Here is a 26136-nt window from a genome sequence, read left to right on the forward strand (position 1 = left end):
TCATGAATGCAATTACGAATCTGTTTTAATAATTTTAATATTTTTGGGACAAAATTAAGTACTTTTAATTTATATACATAGGTGTGCGCAGGTACCGAAAATAAAGAATGTTAATGAATACAGTGCATACAAAAAGTATGAACACATACTTTTATTTTCCCAAGAAGTCAAGTTCTACATTTTTTTTCATAGCATCAAATTTTGTTAATCATATGAAATTACTGTTAAATAATATGAAATTTAATATAGTAAATGCTATAATAAATAATATATTATATCAATCCTCATATCGGTCTTAGGACCGTTTCTTCTCAAGTTTATATACAAATTTTTCTCACAATCATACTTTCCTAGATTTCACCATTATGAATGCTTTTTTAAGCGAGAATATATATTTTCATATTTTTTTTGCCAATATAGAAATGAAGAAGACAGTCCTATATACAGACCGATATAAAGATTGATACAGAGATCATAAAAGAAACCGATATAGATAGAAATATTAATTTTTCATAACAATTAGGCATTTAGAATATCTTTATATTAATCAAAACCGTTATTCATAATATTAACAGTAGTGTTAATAATAGTTATTAACAGTTATTTTCGAGACCGTCTTAAATTACATTATTAAATGTTCCCTATTCAAATGCGTAAGCTGATGTATGGCGGAGTGCGCACGTGCGGATATCTTCAGCGAAAATTGAAACTCTTTATAGCTTGAAAAACAAATTTCAACCGATATTTAAATCTTATATATTATAATATAAGCTAAAGAATAAATATTTCATAAAATTTAAAACGCCAATATTGAAACAGACTTTTAAGCTGGATACACAATTGTTTCTGAAAATATTTTAGGTTTTCCTAAACATGGTTGGTAATATTTATATCACACTTCGCATAGTATTGTCATTTGAAGTGCGCATTGAAAAAATGGTGGATGGTACTAGGAATTGATAAATTAGAGCCGAATAAATTGTAAATTTTAGAAAAATTTAAGAAAAACGGTGTATTGCACGGTGTACGTGTAACTAAAAAGATTGAAAATGGGCTCGAATAAACGACATAAGACCGAGAAGAGTCGGGACGCTAAGAAGAAGCGTCACCGTAGCCGTTCACGAAGCTACACGCCTGAGCGCGAGAAATCGGAAAAGCACAGGCATCACAAAAAGCATAGAAGAAAAGAACGCAAGGATTATGATAGTGATGGTTATTATCTGATTCATTATTTTTAAATTATACGAATACGTTGCACAGTGGCTTTTCTCAATGTCGTGTGTTTTAGTAAAAAAATTAACTATGCGCGCACCGCTTCAAAAATGTAATTATTTACGAGCGGTTAGATAAGCTAAAATACTTTTCATTTATCTCTGTTATTTCTCCTTGTCATCGTTTCGAAAATAATATCGTGTTTCGTCTGCGCAGAAACATATTTATCAATTTCAAGTACAAGATTAAGTAATTTGGAGGGAATCAAAGCAAATAATAATATATACTTTGCATAGGTACATAAGCATTTACTATGATGAGCATACGATAGTTAATATCAGTTAATACTGCGTTTATTTTATTTCAGTTGAAATAGTTAATGCACCTCCACCCCCAAAAATTTCTAAGTCTTCACATCCGTCAACGCCTCCACCTCCTGAAATTTCTAAGCAGCACAGCCCTTCGCCAAGCAAAGGCGGTGGAACACAAACCTCTCTATCGATTGAAGAAACTAACAAGTTAAGAGCAAAGTTAGGTTTAAAACCATTAGAAGTTGATAGTGGACCAAAAGATGATCCTAATAAGATTAAGGATGACTTGGGAGAATTTTATCACAAGCCTGCTCCTGATGTTAACGAAAAGTTAAAAACCCAAAAATTAAAGGAAAAGATTGGCACTCAGAAACAGAAGAGACTAATTGAGGCTAATTTAGCTAAAGTAAAAAGTTTAGGTGAATGTGAGTCTGATGATGATACCAGAAATTGGATTGATAAGACCAGACGTTTAGAGGAAGAGAAGAAAAAAGCAGAAGAAAGGGTATTTTCAAAGTGTTCCAAATGTATATTACTCAGTTAGCATATTTATAATTAATGTTTTGATCTTTTCTATTTTCATGTTAGGCAAAAATGTTAGATCAGTTAGACGAAGAATTTGGAATTGGAAATTTGGTTAAAGAAGAAATTCATGCTGCACGTAATACAGCTTATACTGAAAAAAATTTAAAGGGCCTCAAAGTGGAGCACAATATTGTAAGTACCTACATTTATGTATATTTTTAAAAATTATAGCAATTGAATGATATTCAACAGGAGAAATTTGAAGAAGGCAAAACACTTGTCTTAACACTAAAAGATCAACAAGTGCTAGAAGAAGGCGAAGACGTGCTTGTTAACGTAAATATAACTGACGAGGAACGTTATCAACGTAACATTTTCAATAAAACGAAGAAACCTGGTTACGATGCATACGATGACGATAACTTCGATGAATTCGGTTTCCCAAAGAAAACAATTCTGGAAAAATATGACGAAGAGATTGGAGGAACGAAAAAAGACACTTTCACATTGGGAATTAATAACATCAAAGACGCGAAGCAGAACAAACTCGACTACGTTAAACAACGTTTAGCCAATAAAAAATTAGAATCGTTACAATTAGCAGAGCCAAAACTAGCTAGTGAATATTATAATGAAGAAGAACTTGCGAAATTTAAGAAGCCAAAGAAAAAGGTAATTCTATGAAATCAAAACTTTATTCTATTTCTTACATAATGCATAAGCTCAATATTTTGTCATATTATTTTAGGTTCGAAAGATTAGAAAGAAATTAAAAGCAGAAGATTTAATTCCTGAAGACAATGATTATCTTCGAGATCTTGGAAGTAGGAGAGCCAAAAAAACCGAGGACGTAAAAGAAAACGATGTTTTGGACGTAGATGATTTGGGAGGTATTTAGTATATTTTTTAAAGATTATAATTACTTTTTAGCATTTGAACCTCTGTTGTACTATTAATTATTATTATGCGTATTATGTACCGTTATTTATTACTATTAATTATATTAATTATTTATACTGTTATATTACTATTGTACTGTTTAAAAATACATAAGCCAATTTTTCTTTATCCTCAAGCTCCCACTGAAGATCTCAGTGGAATAAAATTGGAAGAAGATGACAAAGAGCTGGAATTACAATTAGCATTGAAGAAGGCTCAAAAACTAAAAGAATCCCAATTATCAAATATCGAAAAGGTTGTTGAAACTATAAAACAAGAGTCTATGGGTTCTGAAGAGAGTCAATCTGGAAATATTGTTCTTAACGCCACTGCAGAATTTTGTAGAACACTAGGAGACATTCCTACTTATGGTCTTGCTGGAAATAGAGAAGAAAATGGACAGGAGTTAATGGTATTGAATGTTTTATTACTATATTTCTCTTGAAATAGTATTATCTAATCTCCTTTTCCTATTTCCTTTTTTTAATACGAAATGCAGGACTTTGAAATGGACGGAGTCAAAGAGGAACCTCCTGTTAACGAGGATGAAGATGATGGCCGTGGCGCATGGAATACCGTGCACCTAGGTATCTCTAACATCCAAGCAGATTGTTTGATCTTTTACATTGTGTATAATCTTTTATATTTTATGAACAGATGAAAGTACATCAGAACCAGTAGCAATGGAAGCCGCGATTTTAGATGCAGAACCTTCGCTCGGACATGGCGTAGGTGGAGCGTTAAAACTTGCTATGAGCAAAGGTTATTTGCAAAAAGAAGATAGTAGTAGACCATCTGCGTCTCGTTTCGCACATCTACAAGCTCAGAATTACTCGATAGAGGACAAGACTTACGGGTATGTATGGAACAACTATCATTCAATACAAGAAGCTTTCTTACATATTTGGAAAGAGAAACAAATGTGAGAAATATTCTTCTATTGAATGCATACCAACGAACCTTGTTAGACGAGTCTCTAGTGAATTTCAAACTGTTAGTTAACAGTCGTAAATAGAGAGCTCAGATTTCGGTGCTCGGAAAATGGATGATCTGCTACCGCAACGAGATTAACTACTTTGTTGGAGATGATGAAAGGCCTAAGAAGAGAGTAGGATTGATAGAGGTATGTTTATATTATGCGATTCTACTGTACCAAGCGAGATCTGTACGAGCGTTCTAGACAAGTCCAAGTATGGATTGAAATTGCATTAATATAATTAGCAAGAAAAAAAGTTCATCTGCTATATACACATCACAGTATAATTTTGTATTATTGCATTCTATACATGCATGTTCAAATATGGGTAATAAAATAACCTTTAGGACTTTTACGGACTTTATACAATTTTGGTTTGAACTGAAATCCTTTTAATATTTATGGTTATACGTTTTATCAAATATGTTATAAAAGTTAATCTTCTTTGAGGAAGTAATAACAAATAATTTAATACATACACATACATATAATTAGTTAAACTTAAGTATATCTTTGATAAGAACATATTATTGATTACGATAGTTAATATCGACTTGTTTAGATTCGTGTTAATTTAATCGCATAATGTAATGTATCTTTGAAATTTAATAATTTTTTTGTTCGCGTTAACGTAAATTTCGAAACACCGAATTCCATGAGCTACTATCAATTTTTACACTTGAACGAAGTTCATTGTTATTTGTATTTATCTTTGTTTTTTTAGAGATGATGATAAATTTGGTAGAAGGGATCGTTTCAATGGTCCAACATCAGAATTCAAAGAGAAGGATGGTTTCAAACCAAATGTCAAGCTGGAATACATCGATGACGATGGTCATGTTTTAAGTGCAAAGGAAGCTTTTCGATATCTTTCACATAAATTTCATGGGAAAGGTCCAGGAAAAAATAAGGTCAACTTATTTATTATTCTACCTAAAACTCTTTCCTTTTTAAACTGCAAAGCGGATACTAAACATAACTTCATAATTTATAGGTTGAGAAACGAATGAAAAAAGCAGAACAAGAAGTTTTAATGAAACGAATGTCATCTACGGATACCCCTCTAGGAACGCTTAATTTATTACAAGCAAAACAAAAAGAAACTCAATCGCCATATATAGTACTCAGTGGAAGCAAACAAATGCAAACGTAAAGCAATTATATATTACTCTAGTAGATATTAATTAAAAGTTAATTTCGTATACTTATGAATATTTTTTTTTCAGGACTAGCATATCAAAGTCAAAGCATTAAGTTAAAGCTAATTTCTGTAAGAACTGTATATAATATAGTGACAGAGAAAAATCCCTTGTCGGTACATTTTTTCAGCAGAATAGTACGTTGGAAAATGAATACTTGCACATTTTTCCTTTAATTTGTTAATCTACTTACACGATAATAAAATAACATTTGTGAGTTTACAAAGACAACTAATCTTCTTTGGACCCTTTTCTTTTTTAATTGAAAAGATCATTAGTTTTTTAAATAATATAATTATTTATTTTATTTTTAAGGTTTTGTTATACGGGAACATTACAATTTTAATTTTCGCGTATGATATGATTGAAATATTGTGTTTATATTTTACAGACAAGTTTGTAAGGCTTTACTTACATTATAAGTCAGATATGCTCAATTGATATATGAAATCTTCAATATATGTACATATCGATGCAGTTACCAGAGAAAATTACTTACATTCTCTCGGTATATATAAAACAGTATAAACTCATATTTTGTCACAGTTTTTTCGATAATGATACTCTATATACTTAAAATATTTCATCTTAGTTTTTAATCAAATAAATTGACTGCTATCACAATAAAATTAAGTGTAGGGAACAAACGATGTTCACAATTATATCTTATTTATATCGACATTAGAATAATACGATTTCTATATGCTAACAATAACATGTGCATAAAAGCTATAAATATTTTAACATTACTTCTTAATTATTCATCACAATTTACGATTAAAGTTCCTAGTTATCTACTTGTACAAATTGCTACTCGGAAGGTAGAAATTCCGGTACTACAAAATATTTTATCCTTTCTAATAATTACTGTACAAACGTACTGAACATTGTCTGTTTTTATCTTTTTGCTTTTTATTTAGTACAATATATTATTATGAGATTAAAAATATTTATCGACTTGCTAAATAAAAGAAGTCTTGATCAATTATGATGACAGCATGATTTGCTACTGATATCAATTTGAGTATTTTTACAAATTATCAACGTCATTATTTCGTATTTAAAAAATGATTTCTCTTTATGAGAAGGTTGAACGGCATTGATTATAGTACATAGTATATAGTATCCCTGATATTACAAGGCTTTTCTTTGTGCAAAAATAGTAATAATACTTGATGATTTCTCGAATCTTACACAGTGCACAATAATTATATAAATTACATCTTATAAATATGTCTCGAATATACACGATACAGTTACATCTCAATATATGTTTTAGAAAACTTCCTCTCTACTAGTTATATACAATTTAAAAAAATTTGTTTTCTTTTCTAGAAAGTTTGGCACTTCTCTCGATAATTTATACAAAAGTAATAGGAATTCTTCGTAACTAAAAACAGTAATCTTTTAAATATATCGTTTAGCTATTATTTGAAAATGCTTTTTTAAATTAAGGCAGCGGTATATTTTGTATTGTTAGCTAGGAATTTTTGAGTAACTTTGAAACCCCGTCAAAAATTTAAGTTGACTTACTATTAGGGCTACTGCTCGCTGAAATTTGTTATTTTGATAAATAAAAATTTTGGGCAACTATGTACTAACAACAAAAAATATATCATTAATCGAACAAACAACGTTTATTCCTTTAATTCAATATTTATTTCTTAAATGAATTCCTATCAATTTTGTAATAATCTAATGTACATTTTGATACAGATATGACTTCTATTTGCTTGATTCTAAGAAATTTAATTTACGCCAGTAACATGTATTTTTCCAAATAATATTAACCAATAAATTATAATTATCTACAATTCTGTTGCTTCGCAAAATTCAATAGAAACTATTTTCTATGTTACTGTCGTTTTAAACAAATTTCTTGTCAGCAGTATATTTATTATATTTATGTAAATATTTCTTTTTATTCTTTCCTACATTCAAATATTTCTGATAATTATTAACTTGCTGTACTTATTCTTCCTAATTTTTCTCTAAGTTTTTTGTTTATGTATATACATATATACGTATGAACATATTCAACTATATCTGATACTGATACATTCACACACAGACATACGCGCACACAAAAGTCGCGTCAAGTTTTTAAATATTATAAATTGACTTCTTTGTTATATATAGTTTTGCTTCTTTTCCGCTTTTTATCGCATGGTATTAAAATCATTGGTATAAGTAAAAGGGAAGTGCGAGTCTCAGCATATTTTGATCGGCAGTCCACCTCTTGTAGACGGAGCTTTTGTTAAAAAATAAAAATTGATTATTGTTGTATCAAAAAATTGTATACAAGAGAGGGCACGTGCACGAAATGTGGAAGTAAAACATGAATTATGATACTGTTCCGTTAGCTTTTTGGGTAGACTTTTCTCAAGTTAGTTACCTTCCAAGGCATCTTCCTTGAGCGCAACATCATCAGCAATTGTTATCTGTTCAACGTCTCTATGTTCTGGTTCTGAGCGTTTTTGCTCATACCTTCATCTTGGCCGCTTGGGCTCGATAACCTTGTTGATTTTATCGACTTCAATTTCGTCGTTCCTCCATATCTAAAATTCACATCACTGCAGGTATCCAGAGGATGCATCGTTCCAGTTAAATTCGTCACGTTATCATCGTTTGTAACTTCCAACTTCGTAATTGGTACTTTTTGAACAGACCCTAACTCATAAGCTGATTTCGACGATTTCAACTTCATTTTTGAATTTAATGGCAGCGAACTCGATTTCTCCAAATTGACTTGTTGGATCTTCAAGTGATTATCGTCCTGCATCATGTTCTGCTCTTCGGTTGAATTTACCGTATCAGTGATCCGAATATCTATATTGACGGTTTTTGGATCGTTTTCGTCATTTCTAACACCTTGCTCATTCGCATACTCATTCCTAAGAGCGGCCAATTGTGCTCGTTGCTTCTGAATATGATTATGCGAGTTTGAGAAGAACGACGAGACTCTCTCCAGTTTTGTAGCCAAATTTGGTTGGCTCAACGTGGATTTTAAAGGATACGGAGTACCCATTACACTATTATTTTTTAACAAATTTTGAGATTCTCTTCCTGCGGAGTTACTCTTGGTCATTCCCATTTTATTATTATCCTCCAGTACTTTTAGGGAGTACAATCTACTGGCTGTGCTTCTTCGTTTCTCAGCGATGCTTAACTGAGCGATTATTCGTCGAATTTCACCAGGAAATTCGATGTCTGGGCGAGTTTCAGATAGTTGTTGTATAAATGCGCCCAATGTGGCGACAGTCACTTCTAGACTGCGATTCTGAGATTCAAGTTTGTGCAGGGTCGATTGCTGCATAGATCTTGCTGTCTCCAAACGGTGCAAGTCGTTCATAGTAATCTGTGATTATAATTATATTTATTTAATTTTGAAAGCAGTAAAACCTTATGGTTTTTAAGTAAGATTAATGTTTAAAGATCTTACTTCAAGTTGTCCACTAAGCTGACCGACTTCTTGCGTAAGTTGCTTGTTAAGTACTTTTAACTTCTCCAGATTTTCCATTTGCGGTTTCATTGATATCATTTCTTCCTGTAACACCTGGTATTCCACTCTATATTCGTTCAATTGCTTCGTAATCTCTTGATCCGGATAAAACACGCGTTTCATAACTCGATCCAGAATTTCTTTATCTACAGCTGGTACGCGCGTCTATAATTAAGAAAAATTAAGGAACATAGGTATTATAGTTATATCCGAGAGCTTCATTTAAAAAAAAGAATTTCTCATACTTTGAGATATTCCATAATTTCTTCAAAACTGTCACACATTAATAATTGATCTTGGTGCTCTTCTAACAATGCCATAGCTACCCTGAAAAGTACCTCAGTACTTTCCAAGAAAAGTAAATCTATAAAAATAAATATAAAAAATAAGTACCTGAAATTGTAAAAATAAATACGTGTGTTTAAATTTGTATTCATCTTGTTGTACTTACCAAAAACTCTAGTAACAAAACCAAGTGGAAATTGACTGGCAAATAAAGTTAGCAACCATGGTGCAGCGTATAATGTGGGGGAAACCTCATGTTTGTCAAAATGATTATAAATCGCAGGCAATCTATCGTGCAACAACCTGGATAATTGATACAGGTACAATTGTAAAGCTGCCATATCAGGAAGATACAATTTCCTCAGGCCTCTTCGAAACATTAAGTGCCGCAAGAGGAAAAACGCTATATCTTCTGACATCTATTAAAAATAAACCATATTTTAAGAACAAGATGCTTATTAATAAAAATTAAATACTAATTAATAAAATAACAAAAACTAAAAATATTTAAACTCACGTGTAAAAGAAGAATGCCAGCTACAAAACTGAGACCTTGACAATAACCAACTTCATGGTCCAGAAGCGAGTAAGCTTTCAGTAAATTGAACAAAGCTAATTGTCCAGGTCCTAGAGGTGAACTGAAATATGGATGGTTTGGAAATGTTCGTCCTAAATCTATTAAAATTGCATGTTGCTGGGACGTAAGCTGTTTCAAAAGCAAATCGTATGGTGTATTGTAATTAGGGAAGTCACGCGTGTCTATTGGAGGTTGCTTCAAGCAAAATTGTTCGGCCAAAAATTGCCATACTTCTCCTCTTTTGCCTTTTGGTACACCTGTACCAATATGAATAATTATTAAATCGTTAAGTCATTATATCTAAAAATACCTTGATATTTAAATTTTTATAATCACTTACCTTGTTTAATAGCATGTAAAAGCATTTGATTATCACATTTTGTAGAGATCCTCGACTCTTTGCTTACTAATAGGTCCCATACCTCCATTAACTCGCGACCACAAGTGCTAAGTTCATCATACTCCAATTTTATTCTCTTAACAGTCGCCTCTTCTTGACGAACTGAAATTAAGTACATTTTTACGTACACGTTGAAAGAAGTATTTCTCTATTATTCAGAAAAAGATATTAGATAATATATTATTAAATATTGCATTATATTACCTCTAAGCCTTGCGTTCTCCTTCTCCATTCGTATAAGTATCACCTGCTGATTGATAGCTTTCTTCCACAGATCCCTTAATTCTTGTTTCGTTCTGCGCGTCGGCGTCGCCTGCGGCGATTTGATGATGTCAATATTTCCTGTTTTATCGCTTTCTTTTTCGTGATCTTTATTGGGAGTTACAACTCGATTCAATATAGCTTGTCTCCATGAGCCATTTGACTGTACCGAATTGTTTCCATCTGTCTCAGTTGGAGACATTTTTGGTGAATTTCCTACCTTCAGGAATCTATTAAAGAATATCATAAAAATAATAAAACAAATTCAAGTTATAATTATAAACTACATACTGTCAAAAATTATACGTACATATCCATCATAGAACTCTTTGGTCCAGTATTTACAGTCAATTGTTGTTCAGGTGAAACCCTTAAAGATTTGGGTCTACTAGAATCTGGTGAAATATCTGCCATGGACGGCTGTCGCGACATATCGGGGCTTTGGCTACCGCTTTTTTGTATCACAGTGTTGAGGTGGCTCATATCTTTTAAATGTCCAAGTCCAAGGTCATCCCGCGAACCCTTTCTCTTTATGAGGTTATCAAAACTATTTGTAAGCGAGCGTTTCGCTTTCATGAATATTGTGCTTCCAACACCTACGCCTAGGTATTGATTAAGAAATTCACTCCTGAAACATATTATAGATTAGATTGAATTGTTAACATAAATAAAAGTTGTATTTTTAATAAACATTTCAAAAAACTTTTTCTTAAAAGAAATCTTACCTATTCTCGGCTGTGTCATGAACGTGCCTAGCCTGTTTCGTCTCGCAATGAGCACGCAACAGTCTTATTAAAAATTGATTTTGCTCGCGTAAAGATGTCCCTGTACCGCCGGCGGCCTCAGCATTTTTATATTTACTAACGACGATTTCCTGCTCATCCTCCGGCAGCATTTCCATCCGCGAAAAAATTATATTCTGGGTCCTCCTGTCATTCTGTCCTAAAACCCGCAGGAGAACATGCTAACTTCTTACTCGTCCCATAATTTTGTTGGAAATTAAAGGGAGACAAGACTTAAGTATACTCGGAAATTACCTTCGATTTCCTGGCACAACTTGTTATACCAATACATGGGGCAGTGTTCGCATGAAAACACGGAATATCGGTCTTTTCTTGAAACTTCGCACGTTCCAACAAACGCCTGTGAAATAGCTAGAAAATACGTATATGATTTTAAATTATTTGATTTTAGTAAATTGATATTTCAATGTATTTTTATATTGTTAAATTAGATGTACTTGATTAGAAATAATGGAACTTCTACATTATTAGTTGTTTATACAGGGTGTTCTATTAGTGATGGAATCTGTCTTATCTGAAATCGACATTGAATAATGATTAATGTATTTATTACCAATGTTAGCCAATATAAAGTTTAATTTCTTATATTAATTAATAAAAAAGAAGTGAGTTATATATATATATATATATATATATAGGAACTTTCTCCTTGCAATGCCGGATTTATTTCATTATAGCAGATGCCATCAATAAAGAATAAGAAACTCGTTTTACCAGCGACAAGATCATCTGCAACGGATTCCGATTGGCACTTGAATACGTAGCCAACAAAAAAATCCACGTTATTCTCTTTGCAAATAAAACCGAAGTGCTCGGGGTTCTTGATGCCTTGCACGCAACTCGCCACGTCTCTGAGTTGCTTGTGAAGCAATACCAGCTTCCTATCCGGACTGATTAATCTCAAATCATATCGGCCTACCTGAAATTCAATGTCAGATCAGATCAGTTTCAATACAGATTCTATATAATAATATATATATCGAATCATTTCAAACCTGGAAGAGCATCGTGCGATTATGTTCGTCACTCCCTCTCGCTATAGAATCCCTCCTGGCGTTCAAAACGCTACCGGTAGAGGAAGCCCGGTTTCGCATAACTTCCGGTACTTGCATTGAATTATTGTTTGTAACATCTCGATTTTCCTCGCGCTCGTCTTTCTCGGCGAGATTAGGGTTCTGTGTCTTTGGAAACGTTTCCACCGAACCGGTGAGTGCTGACGGTACACCCAGCGGGTTAACCGGCGATATGACCCCATTTCCGGAGACATTTTCTATACTTCCGGTCTCACTAGCACTAGATTCCTGAAGTAAAAATTGTTTCTTGATATTAACTAATATACTGACATTTTGAATTATAATTAATATACATATAGAATTATTATGATATTATAATAAATATTATAATTAGAATATATGTATAATTTAGTATAGAATTAGGAAGAAAATATAATTTACCGTGCTATTTCTCCTGTTATTGGAAGACGTTAAAAGTGATTGGCGCTGACTCTCGGAAAGAAAGTTAGTCACCGACGGTCTCGATTTTTCAAGACCGTGAACGCGAAATCTTACTAACGCATCGTCTATGAAGCCCTCCGATACCTTTGGATGCGACACTCTGATTTTCCCCACATAGAGCACCTAAAAGTTATTGATTATTAATCTGTATTTTAAAAGAAAATTATTTAGTGAGAAAAATTGTATCTAAATTAAAACTGGGGTCAAGGACTTCTAGCTTTTAAAGATCATTATTGGTCTAATTAAAGTGTATATATTTAGAAGCTGCTACAAGTATTAATAGCAGAAGTGCTAATAAGTATATTTATAGTCTACAAATTTTATTTTTAAATAATCTCATTTTGTATTTTATTTTTATTCATTTATATTTATTAACTTCATAGATGTATAGAGTAATAAAAAGCGTAGTAATAAAAAGCGTATAAAAAAAAAAAAATAAAGGAGAAAAAGAAGAAAGAAGTGAACACGAAGAATCACCTCAAAGAAATGGGAAGAACTTGGAGATATGTCAGCACCTAGGGACGTTAGGCTGGCCGCGCTACTTTGCGATCTTTGAGGGACATCCCGACTTTCCTTCATATTTCTGAGGAATTGTTGAACCTGGAAACAAAGCGAAGCATTGAATTGCAATCTCTCTCTCGTGACATGACATCATGGTATTTAAGTTGTAAATTAATTCTTGTCACGCGACACAGACAACAATCGTGTCTTTAATTCTCGAGTTCGAAATTCTCACGAAAACTACAAATTATATAAATTTAACATTTTATTTTAATTTTAGATTTATAAATTATAATTAAGTAATTACGAACGAAAGAAAGAATGTATTTTATTAAAAATTATGAAGAAGACCGATTAAAACGGTTTTTAAATAGATTCCTTTCAATTTAGTTACAAAGCTCGCCAATTTACATAGTAATGTATCGATTTGCATAATTCACACTGTTGTATAACACTAGAGTGTGGTGTACGTGCATCACCTATGCGTTATATATCGACGATATATTTTCGAGGTAAAAATTTGTCAGAAATTTCCCAGAAATAATCCAGGATGTAGCATCCTAACTGCACCATTAATATACAAACTGATTTCGCAAGAAAACGTGGTCCAAACGTGGCCGATGGCCGTGGACCAAAATAAATTTGTTTCGAGAGCACTCGCCGGCCGCATGGTTTTCTCTTCTTTCTTTTATATTTTTCTTTCCTCTTAAACAATTCCAGATTCATTGTTTGTTCATCGTTCATTCTTATATTATCGTTATTATCGTTCATTCTTACTTTATTATGTTTTCTTAGGTTTTATTCCTATTTTATAACTACTATTGTATAAATCAGTGATAGATATATAATATTTAAAGACGAAACAAATCTCAGTCTAGGTTTCATTTCTATAGCTATGTTTATAAACTGCATGTCTGAATGCGCATAAACATTCGCAGTCTAGTAATTAAATATAGGTATTTTGTTTACCATTTAATGATCTAGAATCTAAGATCAATCGGTAAGTCATTTACAATAATAAAACACCATTGAACTAGTGCGACATCTACATCACCCCGATTTATGAAACAACTTTCTTATAACTCAAAAGCATCTCTCCATGTGCATCTCAAAATAATTGAATTCCGTGTTAGAAGAATATTAAAACCGTCAAAGCGTGTTTTCAAGCGCTAGGAATGGAAAATTACAAAAATAATATTAGACCATTGTTTCCTAGACACCATAATATCGCTAACATTATATGTTTCTTAAATAGCTCTCTTTGTAACCTTCCAAATAGCTTTCTTGCTTTTGTCTCGCGAAGAACTTGTCTGATTGAACTTCTGAAATGCATATGCGATACGTTATCATATTTTATAAACGGTTTCTCCTCCTGCAAATGCAACTTGCATAGTGCTGCTACCAGCGTGTACTAAGGTAGAATTTCAAACTAAGAAATAACGAACTGTTCGTGCATCGACAAATTCTTCATACAACGAGCTCATCCAAGCGTTACCTTGGAGGCTGCCCAAGCGTTAGGTTACACTGTTACACCAATTTTCATGAGCAATCTCGCGTGAGACACGCGAGTTCTTTGCCATTTACGAACTATGATGGATACGTACAATGACACTAAAAAGTATGTGTACGTATTGGGTTGTAACATAAATAAGTTCGGATAAACTCAATATATTTATTTATGTTACAATCCAATATTATTAACCAACACGTGCATTTATATAAGGAATAGAGAGAAAGATTAAAAATATGGAAAAAAGCTGGAAACAAAAGAGGTTGAATCCTATAACCATTGAGAGTTCGGAAAAACAAGGAGAAAAGCAAGCAATCATCGATCTTCGGTATAAACGTGGCTGACGTTATGGGCCACGTTAAGAGCAAACAATTTATTATGCAAACTGTGGCTAGGTCTCGATTACGCGATATATCGAGAACGATTAGCAAGCCGAAAATACGTCGAATGACCCGATCGATCAGAGAAAAATTTGTATCAATGAAAAGAAGATTATCTTGACGGGTAGTTATCTCAACGACCATAAGAGGTCTTCTCAGCTGCGACAGGAGAATCTCGCTAGCGTAGTTGCTGACACAGATCGGCACAAAGCGGCGGGGCTTCCTTTATCCAATTACCAGACAAGCTTTCTTTTTATTATCCGGCCGGCCCTTTCTCATACTGTAAAATATGTACGACTGACACTTGATACGCATTGACTGCGATCTATACAAGAGGATGAATAGCAACGCGACATTGAAACTGAGCTATCTTAATGAATTCTCACCCCTTAACTAGAAATCTTTTTTTAAATTTTATGGATGAAGACTTGGAAGAATGTAAATTTAGCAAGAATGCATATTAAAATGTAGTTCTAGGATTTGCTTTACTTTCCTAATTTCCTATCTTGAATTATTTAGACGAAATAAAAGATGAATGACCATAGAAACAATTGCATAGTTGAGGAGACATGCTCTAGCTTTCTAATAGATCGATTAAATTTCTCATATCGTGTTATATTTTTAGATGTAATAGAAAATGAATGTTCATAAAAGAATTACAGCAAATGCAGAAATGTGCCTAGATAACCGAGTTAGTTAATGTATGTACATCGAATATATATTAGCAGACAGATATATATATATATATATATATTTAATTGTAAAGTAACGGTTTAACAGATCGCGAGAAAACTAACTTCCTGTCGTCTGTACTTCTAGACTTAATCATTCTTAATAAGAGGATACTTGGATCGGCTATAAATAACCTATTTCCCGTCATCACATGTGACCATATCAGTCATACAACGTCATCTTCCAATATAATTGTCATCTCCTGAATAAATCTCTAAAAAAAGAAGAGAATGATAAGACTATTAATTCTCTATTATTCCTAATATATCTAGTATTTTCTTGCTTATGTTTTTCGACGAGTAACGGCAATAAATTTCATTTAACTTTTCAATATTCGCATTCATTGAATCTTCTCTGTTCCAGCTATAAATACCACCACTGAGAATAATCGCGAAATTTTCACAAGGTCTTTAAGCGCTCGTGCACGCCACATCTGTCGCGATTCTCTATCTTCTTTGTTGACACTCGCTCCGTCCACTCCCAATTGATCATCGTCAATTCGAAATATGAAAGCACGCGTGATCATCAAAAGAAGCACGGTTTTGCATCGTGACGCTGCTCGATTGAGTGCACGTGGAAAATTAGATTGAATATCCCCGAGAAAGACCCTATGAACTGTCTCATCGAGTTGTAGTTAAATGGTAACGGGTATTTCGTAAGCTGTGCTCCCGGACCAAGGGCGCTCGCCATGATCGACGATCGTGAGAAAAGGCGCAGCGGAGAAATCGTTTCCGTCCGTTTTTCCAACGCGCTTCACGGCCAAGAAGAATTAATGAGACCCTCTGCACGCGCGAATCTCGTGTCTGTGAATGGAATCTTCGTTGTGAAGTCAACGATGGATGATATTCTTTTTTCAACTATCGGATTTCTGCTATCTATAGGGATATTTTCTCAGTGTGAGTGGAATGGGAATGATGTCGCGTAACTTTCCAGTAGAAATGTTTGAAATTATTGCAATGTGATAATTATTTCAGAGTTACCACCTCGACATTTTTAAGAATTTGAAAGATTTTTTAATTCCATGATTGCAATCTTTTTACAAGTAGTTTATGATCCGACTATGGATTTTTAAATTTGCAAAAACGTAACATACTGAAAATACATGAAACTTCCAACGCAAAGTTTTTTTTTTTTAATTATTTAGAAGGTGAATCAAGTTTATACCCAAGTCCCATTTTTTTCGTTGCTTTCATAAAAATATGAATTTACATAAAAATCCGCAGCCTATTTATAACTTTGATATATATACATATATTTTATTGCAATCTTTGATTAAAGTTTCTTACACCAAGGAATTATTAAGGATTTTGTAGAACTAATCAGGAGTTTAAATCAATTTGTGAAGATGTACGTCGGAGATTGTTAAAGCAACTCTCACTTGATGAACTTCTGATCGCTCACGAATGTGCCTTGCGCGTGCAATCATTCATCATTCCAGATATACATAGCAATTACTTTTTGGAATGGAACGAAGGTAAGGTGTTTCATAAGCGTATTTTAAGGACTGCATGGAATTCGAAGAATAATCCCCTCGTTTCATTCTCTTTTTTTTTAAATTGCAGAGTTTCAGTAGCAACTACTGTAGACGTGTTATTACGTAAATCTTCTACGATGCAAACAACCAGGCATTAATTATTGATGAATAGGAATTTAATGAAACCATGTTTATGACGATTAGAGATTTCCTATGAATGACAATAAATACAGACCTATTAATTCTGTTATGAAAGTTGATTCGATGAAATTAAAGACATACATATAATTAAAAAGTTATATAACACGTATTGTATGAAAGTATGCACTGTATACCATAAATTATATTATGAACTAGATTATACATTGCACAGTATACAATATAGTGCTCTATAAGGCATATATATGTATTATATACCAAACTAAATATATAGGAAATAATATTTACTCTCATGAAAATAATGAAGAGATTCTTAATGTTTAGAATCAAGTGTTTTGCGCGTTGAAACATTGAAACTATACAGATACTTTCACCCTAGCGTTCATTTATGGAGCAGCAGTGTGAAAAGAGACGGGAGCTACATTTTCATACGTGCCATGTGTCGACCATAATTAAATCCTAATTGCTGGAGCCAGACTTAATTTGATTTGACGCTAAAAAAAAAAAAAAGAAAACCTGGATAGTGTCGATAACCGTACATGTTAAGGTCTTTGATCTTGGTTGACATAGTTTCCATTGAAATGTCGTGGAATGCGTCACGCGTGTCTGCCGACACTTTTACAGATTAAAATAAGAATTGTTGAGGCCGAACACCATGAATAAATGCACATAAATTTTCTTTCATTTAAAAGTATCGTTGAACCAGTATATGTACACTTTAATATCTATCAATTGATTTTGCAATTTAATACAATATGATTTTAATTAATGTGTGCTAATGGACGTTATAGCAAGCTTGTAACTAACGTGACGGAACACCTATAAAATAATTTATAAGCAAGTTTAATGATTAAAATACAAGGAGCATTTTATTTCTGTTTACATTATTCCTTATTTGTAATTGATCTGGTTTATAATGCGAAGGAAATCACATTTGCTATGGCAAATGGCAGCGGTCGAGGGCAGAAATATTTCAGAGGAATCCATCTAAAAATGTATGGCACTCAATGGGTCTAATTATATGCAGACAGCTTGTCTCTCCCAAACGTTACACGAATATCCAAGCTTTCACTTGTGTTATTTAAATACCAGGATCATACTGTTCCAAGTTGCTAGATCTGTTGACTCACCATTTTTTCCATTATTACCAAAACAATTATATCACATTCTTTGAATTAATTACTTAGAAATTAGCGAGTTGCTTGCTAGACAACGTTTTCTGTTAATTGGCCAAAAATACTGCAATCTCTGTAAACATGTTAGAAAACCTCTACATATATCCTACGTGCAATAGCAAATGTGCTATTCTGAAATGTACATCAACTTTATCAAAACAAACTTATGTAAGCAAATATACTGAATGTGCATCATAAAACAAAATAAGATGCAAATGTTTTTCATTTGGTGATTTATTCTTAATCTGGTACTCCTAGTTCCAATAAAGGTGTGCAAGTATAAGATAAATTTAGTTTAAATGTTGCATACAAGAAAGAATATTTCACTTCCATCTTCTGGATAAAAGCATACAGTGCTGGCTATAAGTACCAGAACTCTTGCAGAACTCTTGCTTTCCATTATTTTTGTTTTCTAAATATTTTATTATAATAATATAACAAAATATAAAATTGCAATAATATAAATACAATCTACGTTATAATGTAAAATACTAAATATGGTATTTGCCAAAGTAGATACACAAAGAGTAGATATCCTGATATTTATAGCTAACAGTGCGATGTAAATGTTTTATAATAAGACACCTAGCAAGACACCTCTTATAAGATAACTATGAAAAGATAGTAGCGTATGAACGCATAGCGTACCTCGTGCACGTACGCATACACCGTGAAACAGCAATAAAGGGAGAAGAGAAGGAATGCAATGTATCTGTCTACGTGACCAAATTAACATTAAGCCCGAAACAAGCAGTCATGTCGACGGAGCAGGTAACATAATACCTACGAGCGAGCAGTGAACAAACTGTTACGCCTTATTATCGACACTTTGTTGCAGAAAGTACTGTAATCACTCTAACACGATTACGCGTTAATGAGCACGTTTTTTTGCGACAACCACCGGATCCATAGACGGAAAAACTGGTTTGAAACTGTGTTGTGGATATTCATTGAGACACTCGGTTTCTTCTCGTCCTACTATCGCCTTCTCCTGCCGTTGTCATCGAGAATTCAAAGAATCGTGAAAGCAGAGATACTGGTACGTGATCGAAATGCCATAACTTTGGCACGAGACTCCTGGATACCGGCAAAATTCGTGACGGAACTCGGATACAAGTCGATCGAGCGTCTCCTCTAGGTTATCGCACATTTACTAAATTCTGGTTCTTACTGGAATTATGTGGAGAAATCCGGCCGGATGTTTTCAACTAGCATGTTTCATCGGTGCAATATTTAGATTTGAAAGTGACATTCTACGTAAAAATTAGACCTTTCAGGCAATTGCATTCTAATAATCTATTTATTAAGTAAACGATAGATGTTTTTATTTTTGGTAAAACTGGTGATAAATTTTAGTCCATGTATTTTGTAAAAAAATTATTCGGGAAAATGTATTTCTATTATTAATTATAACACTGCGGACTTTTGTTAGCATTTATTAGAAATTCTAAGGTACAAAAATGCGCAGAATGCATATAATGTACAAAAATATATATCTGAAGTATGGCACTGATTATTGAGTAGCTAAAGCAATTTTCTATCTGCGTTCCATTTTTTAATTATATGGACAGAGTAATTGAAGATTTTCCAGAAAATTCCACAAAACCATCAGAAATGGAGAGTTAAGTAAATTGCATTAAAAACGTTAGTCATAGTTTTTAATGTTAACTAAGTTTTATTACAAGTTTATTGTTTTTATATTTACAAAATAAATGGAAATCCATAATAATTAAATTATTGGATTAGAAAATACAGACGTTTACCATAGATCTATAAGCTCCTTTTAACAACAGAAATACATTCTTCCTTTTCTAAAATAGAAGTTTTCTTTAAAGCCCTACAAACGTTCGATCCTGGAAGAGTTAAATAAAGGATAATGAATCTTTTATGTAGACAGAATTTTACAGAAAAATCTGTTGTATGCCAATACCTCTGTTTGTCATTGTACCTGACATGAAGATACCTCTAGTAACTTTTGCGAGCACAATTTGCAGAATGCAGGCTGTAGAATGTTGAGTGTGGAATGCAAAACGTGGAACGTGGAATGCGAAAGATGAAATGACAAGATACGGACTGCAGAAACATTAAGGCTGTTGGAAAATTCATGTGGTTACATAAAATGCATTTTTTATTCGACACTATAAAACTAATTTCGACTGCTTCTTTTTTAATGAAAAGATTACTTATCTGTATAAATATAAAATAAAATGTTAATATGTATATAGCAACCTTCGCGTGAGCAGTCAAAGTAAATAACATTTATTTTCTTGTTAACGATGTAATCTGGGAATTTTCTACCGGTCATCTGTTTCTTGGTTTGTAAATTCGAGAGTAAAGTTCTCACGGCACGAAACTAAAAAGAATTATTCGTTACAAAGAATTGAAGAAGAAAATAGAAGTAAATCTTTTAAACTTATCGTTTACCTATTTTGCTGATCTGTAATATTTTTTAATTTTTTCATAACTTATCTTTCGTTCTATATTTTCATTACGGTTAGGTATTTTATGTCTGATCTTAATATTTTTATTTCGATTTAAATGATAAAAACGAGTATCTATTATTTTGTTTGAATAATAAGAAAAATATATTGCTAGAGAAGTTGAAATAATTGCTCTGTAAGACCATTAAGAAAGTGTTCCACAACGTACTGTTAATTAATTGTAAATTTAATTCTGTCTCTAATCGACAAATAATTTTGGCGCTAATTTTCAAACACTCCGATGTCATTTAAATTTAAATGAACCATGGAATTCCTAACTGTTGTCAAGAACTTGTCCTATTTCTATTTCCTAACCTTCCATAAATTACAAACCACGAGGTTTCTTAGATTATTAGTAAGTACCTGTGGAAAACATTATTGTGGCAGATCAACCGCCTAGTGTAGTTACCATATAGATTCAAAATAAAAAGCTTTACTACATTCCACATTAAATATCCCGTTCTTTTCCCGGCAAATGCTGAATTAAAAAAACTAATTTCTTACGCAAATGAATAGCTTAAACTATTCAAATAGAATGGAACGCATAAAGATCACATTAATAAAATAGAAATTAGCATTATCGTAAGTTCTAGAATAGAAAAAGGGTTTAAAATGAATAAATTTCACAAAACGTCCGCTAGGGGCGACAGTGGTAGTGAGCGGTTCCGATCAAGAAATAATTACGTCAAACTCCATTCAGACGGGTTTAGTACTTTACGTAACTTTCACTACCGCGTACAAAGCAGACGTGAGAATGCAGCGATATTCTTAAACGTTTAAGAACCATCCAATCTGCGTCATATGTAAGAAATAATACGACAGAAGTAAAAAGCATCTGCGTTCAGAAAACCGATATTTTTTACGGAATAATTGGAACACGGTCATTCGACGAACCGAACGTTGGCAGAGAGCTGGGATTCTTGCTCGTTTGTTCGTTGTTGTAAATTTAGATCCACGGTACGCCTGGTTCCACGAACGTAAGCCTTACCAACGACGACAGACGGAAACGAGAAGAAAGGAAAACAGCCTCCAGGCTAGCGAACATCCTCTGTCGCACACGCGATTAGTCGCAAAAGATGAATAATCTCCTGATAAGCCGATAAGAATAAATAACGGACATGAGATTAAGGCTACTACTATAGAACTAGATATATTCGTGGCGAGATATCAATAGTGACTGACGTCGTGATAATGTTTGATTGAATTTCCGAATAGGAAAAAACACATTTTCTCTTCCGGTATAAATTATCCCCACTTTTGTGTGCTACTATCATGGTCCAGATAATGAAGAATCGTGCCAGGAATTTCAAGGTAGTAATTTGACTATGACATACATCTCGATCTATCTGTCTAAGATCTGGTAAAATACGATACAATGATTTTATTTATTAGGGAGACGTTTAAATTATTTTTTAAATTGAAAACAGATACGATTTTCTGTTACTAATCTGACTATGAAACACGTTCCACTGTGTTTGTTAAGGATCTGAGAAAAATTAACTAACACTAAATTAACAGATTTTTGTTAGTGATTAATATATAAAATTTGAATGATAATGATATGAAAATTATATTGATTTTATAGGGTTAATTAAAAGATAAACGTGGTGCATGGGAAGATGGGATTGGCACGTTTGTTGAGAAATAGGCCGAATGATGGTCCAAATGTCGTAAGAGAAATGATAGACACCGTTTTAGAAAGCAAGAAGGAAGAGCAAGGAGAAGAAATGGGCTAAAGAAACTGCGGAGAAAACAGGAAAATTAGACACGTAATGTCTCATTTTGCCTTTGTCCATACGCCATTTGAGATAATCTCTTGTGGAATTTAAAATGAATCGATGTAATATTTACATCGGGACATTATATACCAAAATTTGATGATATATGAATTTAGTACTTCAAAAATGAATTTATATACATCAAGTAATAGATAATAATTATGGAACACATTATTATTACCGAGAGTTCTTCCTCAATTTAATCGAAGATACAATACAATCATCAACATGATAAGTACATAGCAAATTATTTCAATTTATTCCCCATTCACAATAAGACAAACAAAGAATAACTTCATAATTCCCATAGTACATATCTCTATACAAGATCATTAAATTATCTCCTGCAACAACAAACTTCCTAGAACTCTTCATTACCTAGCACTAAATGCGCATTTGTTTTTAGTAAATTACAAACGAGAATTAATAAACATTGAATATTTCATTTCCATAATTATCTGTTAGAATACACAGATACATAGATGTGCATACATAAATACATACATACAAATGTATATATATCATTGAAGAAGAATATTAAAATATAGCGCCTAGAAAATTTTGTCAGATCTTGACCTGCGCTTTCTATATTTTTCCTAGACCCAAAATATCTCTATACAATGCCAGGAAGAAAGAAGAAATGACTTAGTACGAGCGTACCCACCAAATAGTACGCATCGCATTAATTTATGCTATTTTAGGGTTGCTTTTTACTTTCATATAGAGTTTATTTAATCTACAGCGTGTTTAAAAGTATATAAAGATATTTATTATGCACTGTAGTTTGTTCTGCGTCATATATTTTGTATTGCACATTTTATTTCATATAGTACGATATTATTGCTGTGATATTGCATTATTAATAAATTGGTCAGCATATTTTCGCATGTATTAGAAATTTAAATTAAGTACAGGTACAGAGTACGTACAGCATGCAAAGATATACAAAATATCAAAAGTGAGGTTACAGTATTTCAAGGATAAAATAAATCGATATTTAAGTCCTACTCATTCATAAATCAGTCATATTCATAAATATATAATTTACTTGTACTCATAGGATATTAACATAATTTGTATAATCATCCTCATGTTAATAAATAAACAATATTATCTAATACATACATATTCTCATCCAATAAATCTTTTAAATATTAATTAAGTTGATAAACCAGGCCACGATCTTACAATCTACACAAAGAAAGTAAAATATTGGAAAAAAAAAGGAACGGAACAAGAAACCGATTCTTACGGCCTTGTATTAATAAAATATTGTATTAATATAATAATTGGTATTATCATCCCCACATTAATAAATAAGCATTAAAACCTAATATTGTTCAAAAGTGCAATAAACTTTTTAAATGTTGAATGTTTTCATAAGTCAGTCCACGATCTTAAAATTTACACAAGTAAATTAAGAAACAGAAGCTAAGAGAATGGAAGAAAAAACCGATTTTTGTGACCTCGAAGTAAAAAATCAGACTGTGAACGGTTTCTTGATCTACTCACTGTAGGCTTTTTGCCAATAGCGCTTGCATCGCTGTAGGATGTAACCTTCATGTAAGGACTGGAAGCGGATATCGGCACGGTAATCATTTTTCCGCCCTTTGCTTCTCCACCTTTCTAGCATTCGACGGCCGAAAAAATCGAACGTAAGCCCAGTCACCACGTTCACCGCGGTTGCTTTCCCTCAAACCGAAGATTTGGCAGGTTTTCAGGGCCACTTCCGGCGACACGACTTTTCTGGGGAGAACGGTGCACGGTCCCCTTCCGGGACGATGACAAAGCGACGCTATTCGAGCGAGTTTATTACGCTTCTCTAATTTCACGTTGATCTGCCAGCAGCTGGACGCGAGCAAGTAATCACTGACTCTGATTTATCGTCGAAAGTTTTGTTCATTCACCTGTGACGCTTACTCGAATAAATTTTCTGTTAAATGATGAAAGCACGATTTTGCGTCTATAGAGATCGTCAGAAACGATTTCAGAAGTTTCTTGCAAAGTTTGGTATATGTCGCCACTGAGTAGAAAATGATTTATTTTCGACCGAACTTGTGCGTCTCCTTTCAAGGCTGTTCACAATCGTAGACTCGTTTCTCTTTCAACGAGCTATATATCACCGAATTCGATCTCGAAATTTCTACAGCGAAGTATTTATAATGGAACTACAAATATTTGCAGTTCTTTTTTAACACTTTTACAGTACATCGAAAGACGCGGGAAATTTAAATCTTTCGCCAAGTTCAGTGTTCCAATTGGAGACCGCTGAAATAACCTTTCTATTTATTCGACGCAATTTCGACTGATTAATCGATATTAGTTTCTCGATTGTAATGTTCCAGTAATTTTTAAGTACTTTAAAATATTCTATGTAGTTTCATTTAGTGTCACTCACAGATACTTTTAATGAAAGCTCGCGATGCGAACCGTCGCGTCTCAAGACAAGCATTGCACTGATCTAATCGTGGATTAGCGTGCGAACTTTTCTAGTAGAACGAAACGACGTTGTTTTCGAGTTGACGGAACTTCTTGCTTCGGAACTAGTAACACCTTTACCGACGGACGAGCAAACATCGACTGACGCGTAGCGCACTTCGCCGCCTAAGGCCTAAAGACCTAAACAGACGAATGGACCTCTCCATTGGTTGTCGCGCGCTTCCAGGTAACACCGGTGGATTATAGTCATGAAAAACACTGTTAAAAGGGTTGTCGTCATAATTGATTCTCAAGCATTTGTTATCAAACATTTTCTGTCGATATTAATTTATTAAGCTCATAACGTTTATTGCTTCACATTGTTTACCCCCTATAGATGTTGTCTTTATTTTTCAGACGTCATTTATTATCACAGGGTATATTATAACATAGTTTACTTTATAAAGATAATCGTCATTAACTACTTATAAGACATATTTTGTAAACAAAATTTGAAGTTAGTAACAAGATGTCAGCTGAAAAATAATTTAATTTTACAATCTTAAATGTACTTTGTTATGAATGGATCCAATTGCAGGATGTACTTATGTAATGTTGAATCAGTAACGATGATCGAAGGTTACTTCTACATATATTTCTGTTTTCTCCGTGACAAGTAGTAGCTAGTATGTCACACTTGGTAGTCAAGTGTGAGAGGTTTTTAATAATTCATTACTCCCGCGCAGGCACCATTGTAAGTTTATTAAATCATGGATGAAATCACGATGATTATAATAAATATAATATAAACCTTCATTGGGAGAAAGAATCATCCGTTAATTGCTGCCTTAAAGTCTACGTTGAATGCGAATTCATATTCATATAATATTGCATTTATACATTTGATTTCACCTTGATAGATTTACGTATCTCTTCCAGAGAATATACTTAATTACTTAAACTTATATATAATAAATACTTGAACTTAAAATCAAGCATCGGTAATTTCAAGGACATCTATGAAC

General features: G+C 33.0%; 2 protein-coding genes and 2 long non-coding RNA genes across 8 annotated transcripts in view; 3 read left to right on the forward strand and 1 right to left on the reverse strand.

The window, feature by feature from the left end:
* Positions 1–900: 900 nt before the first annotated feature.
* LOC100643882 (U4/U6.U5 tri-snRNP-associated protein 1) lies at positions 901–5388 on the forward strand. Of its 2 annotated transcripts, XM_003394485.4 has the most exons (11): positions 902–1212; positions 1580–2028; positions 2112–2240; positions 2301–2720; positions 2797–2938; positions 3125–3399; positions 3487–3574; positions 3645–3843; positions 4688–4874; positions 4958–5112; positions 5190–5388. In XM_003394485.4, exons 1-11 carry the CDS (start codon positions 1050–1052, stop codon positions 5215–5217), a joined length of 2235 nt encoding a protein of 744 aa, XP_003394533.1. In that variant the 5' UTR covers positions 902–1049; the 3' UTR covers positions 5218–5388. The 2 variants fall into 2 exon arrangements, 1 of the variants encoding a protein (XP_003394533.1); XR_001099787.2 differs by lacking the exons at positions 4958–5112; positions 5190–5388 and adding an exon at positions 3986–4110 and having other exon boundaries at positions 901–1212; positions 4688–4876.
* A 52-nt stretch (positions 5389–5440) lies between these two features.
* The window catches only part of LOC100642483 (TBC1 domain family member 1), a 37492-nt gene continuing 16796 nt past the window's right edge, over positions 5441–26136 (reverse strand). For 2 of the 4 annotated variants that reach the window (XM_012320939.3, XM_012320940.3), the window contains exons 2-15: positions 12982–13104; positions 12445–12627; positions 11986–12291; positions 11705–11909; positions 11225–11341; positions 10913–11129; positions 10498–10815; positions 10131–10417; positions 9867–10028; positions 9467–9783; positions 9116–9368; positions 8910–9028; positions 8605–8829; positions 5441–8520 (exon numbers count right to left, since the gene is read on the reverse strand). In XM_012320939.3, the coding sequence (XP_012176329.1) occupies positions 7600–8520; positions 8605–8829; positions 8910–9028; positions 9116–9368; positions 9467–9783; positions 9867–10028; positions 10131–10417; positions 10498–10815; positions 10913–11129; positions 11225–11341; positions 11705–11909; positions 11986–12291; positions 12445–12627; positions 12982–13083 (3732 nt within the window). In that variant the 5' untranslated portion in view covers positions 13084–13104 and the 3' untranslated portion in view covers positions 5441–7599. Of the gene's footprint in view, positions 8521–8604; positions 8830–8909; positions 9029–9115; positions 9369–9466; positions 9784–9866; positions 10029–10130; positions 10418–10497; positions 10816–10912; positions 11130–11224; positions 11342–11704; positions 11910–11985; positions 12292–12444; positions 12628–12981; positions 13105–24205; positions 25274–26136 lie in introns of those variants that run through there. The other 2 variants (XM_003394475.4, XM_048404427.1) reach the window with 2 other exon arrangements.
* On the forward strand, positions 16038–18660 carry LOC110119189. Its single transcript, XR_007223458.1, has 3 exons — positions 16038–16523; positions 16602–17101; positions 17190–18660. It is a non-coding gene; the product is annotated as an uncharacterized LOC110119189 (long non-coding RNA).
* Positions 21631–23700, forward strand: LOC105667167. Its single transcript, XR_001099785.3, has 2 exons — positions 21631–22226; positions 22501–23700. It is a non-coding gene; the product is annotated as an uncharacterized LOC105667167 (long non-coding RNA).

This window comes from Bombus terrestris, chromosome 3, assembly GCF_910591885.1.
Source record: "Bombus terrestris chromosome 3, iyBomTerr1.2, whole genome shotgun sequence".
NCBI classification, from domain to species: domain Eukaryota; kingdom Metazoa; phylum Arthropoda; class Insecta; order Hymenoptera; family Apidae; genus Bombus; species Bombus terrestris.

Coding starts and splice junctions, on each gene's coding strand:
- LOC100643882 (XM_003394485.4), top strand. CDS start 1,050: ATGGGCTCGAATAAACGACATAAGACCGAGAAGAGTCGGGACGCTAAG. Junction 2,721..2,796: donor TTAAGAAGCCAAAGAAAAAG/GTAATTCTATGA, acceptor ATATTATTTTAG/GTTCGAAAGATTAGAAAGAA. Junction 3,400..3,486: donor AAAATGGACAGGAGTTAATG/GTATTGAATGTT, acceptor TACGAAATGCAG/GACTTTGAAATGGACGGAGT.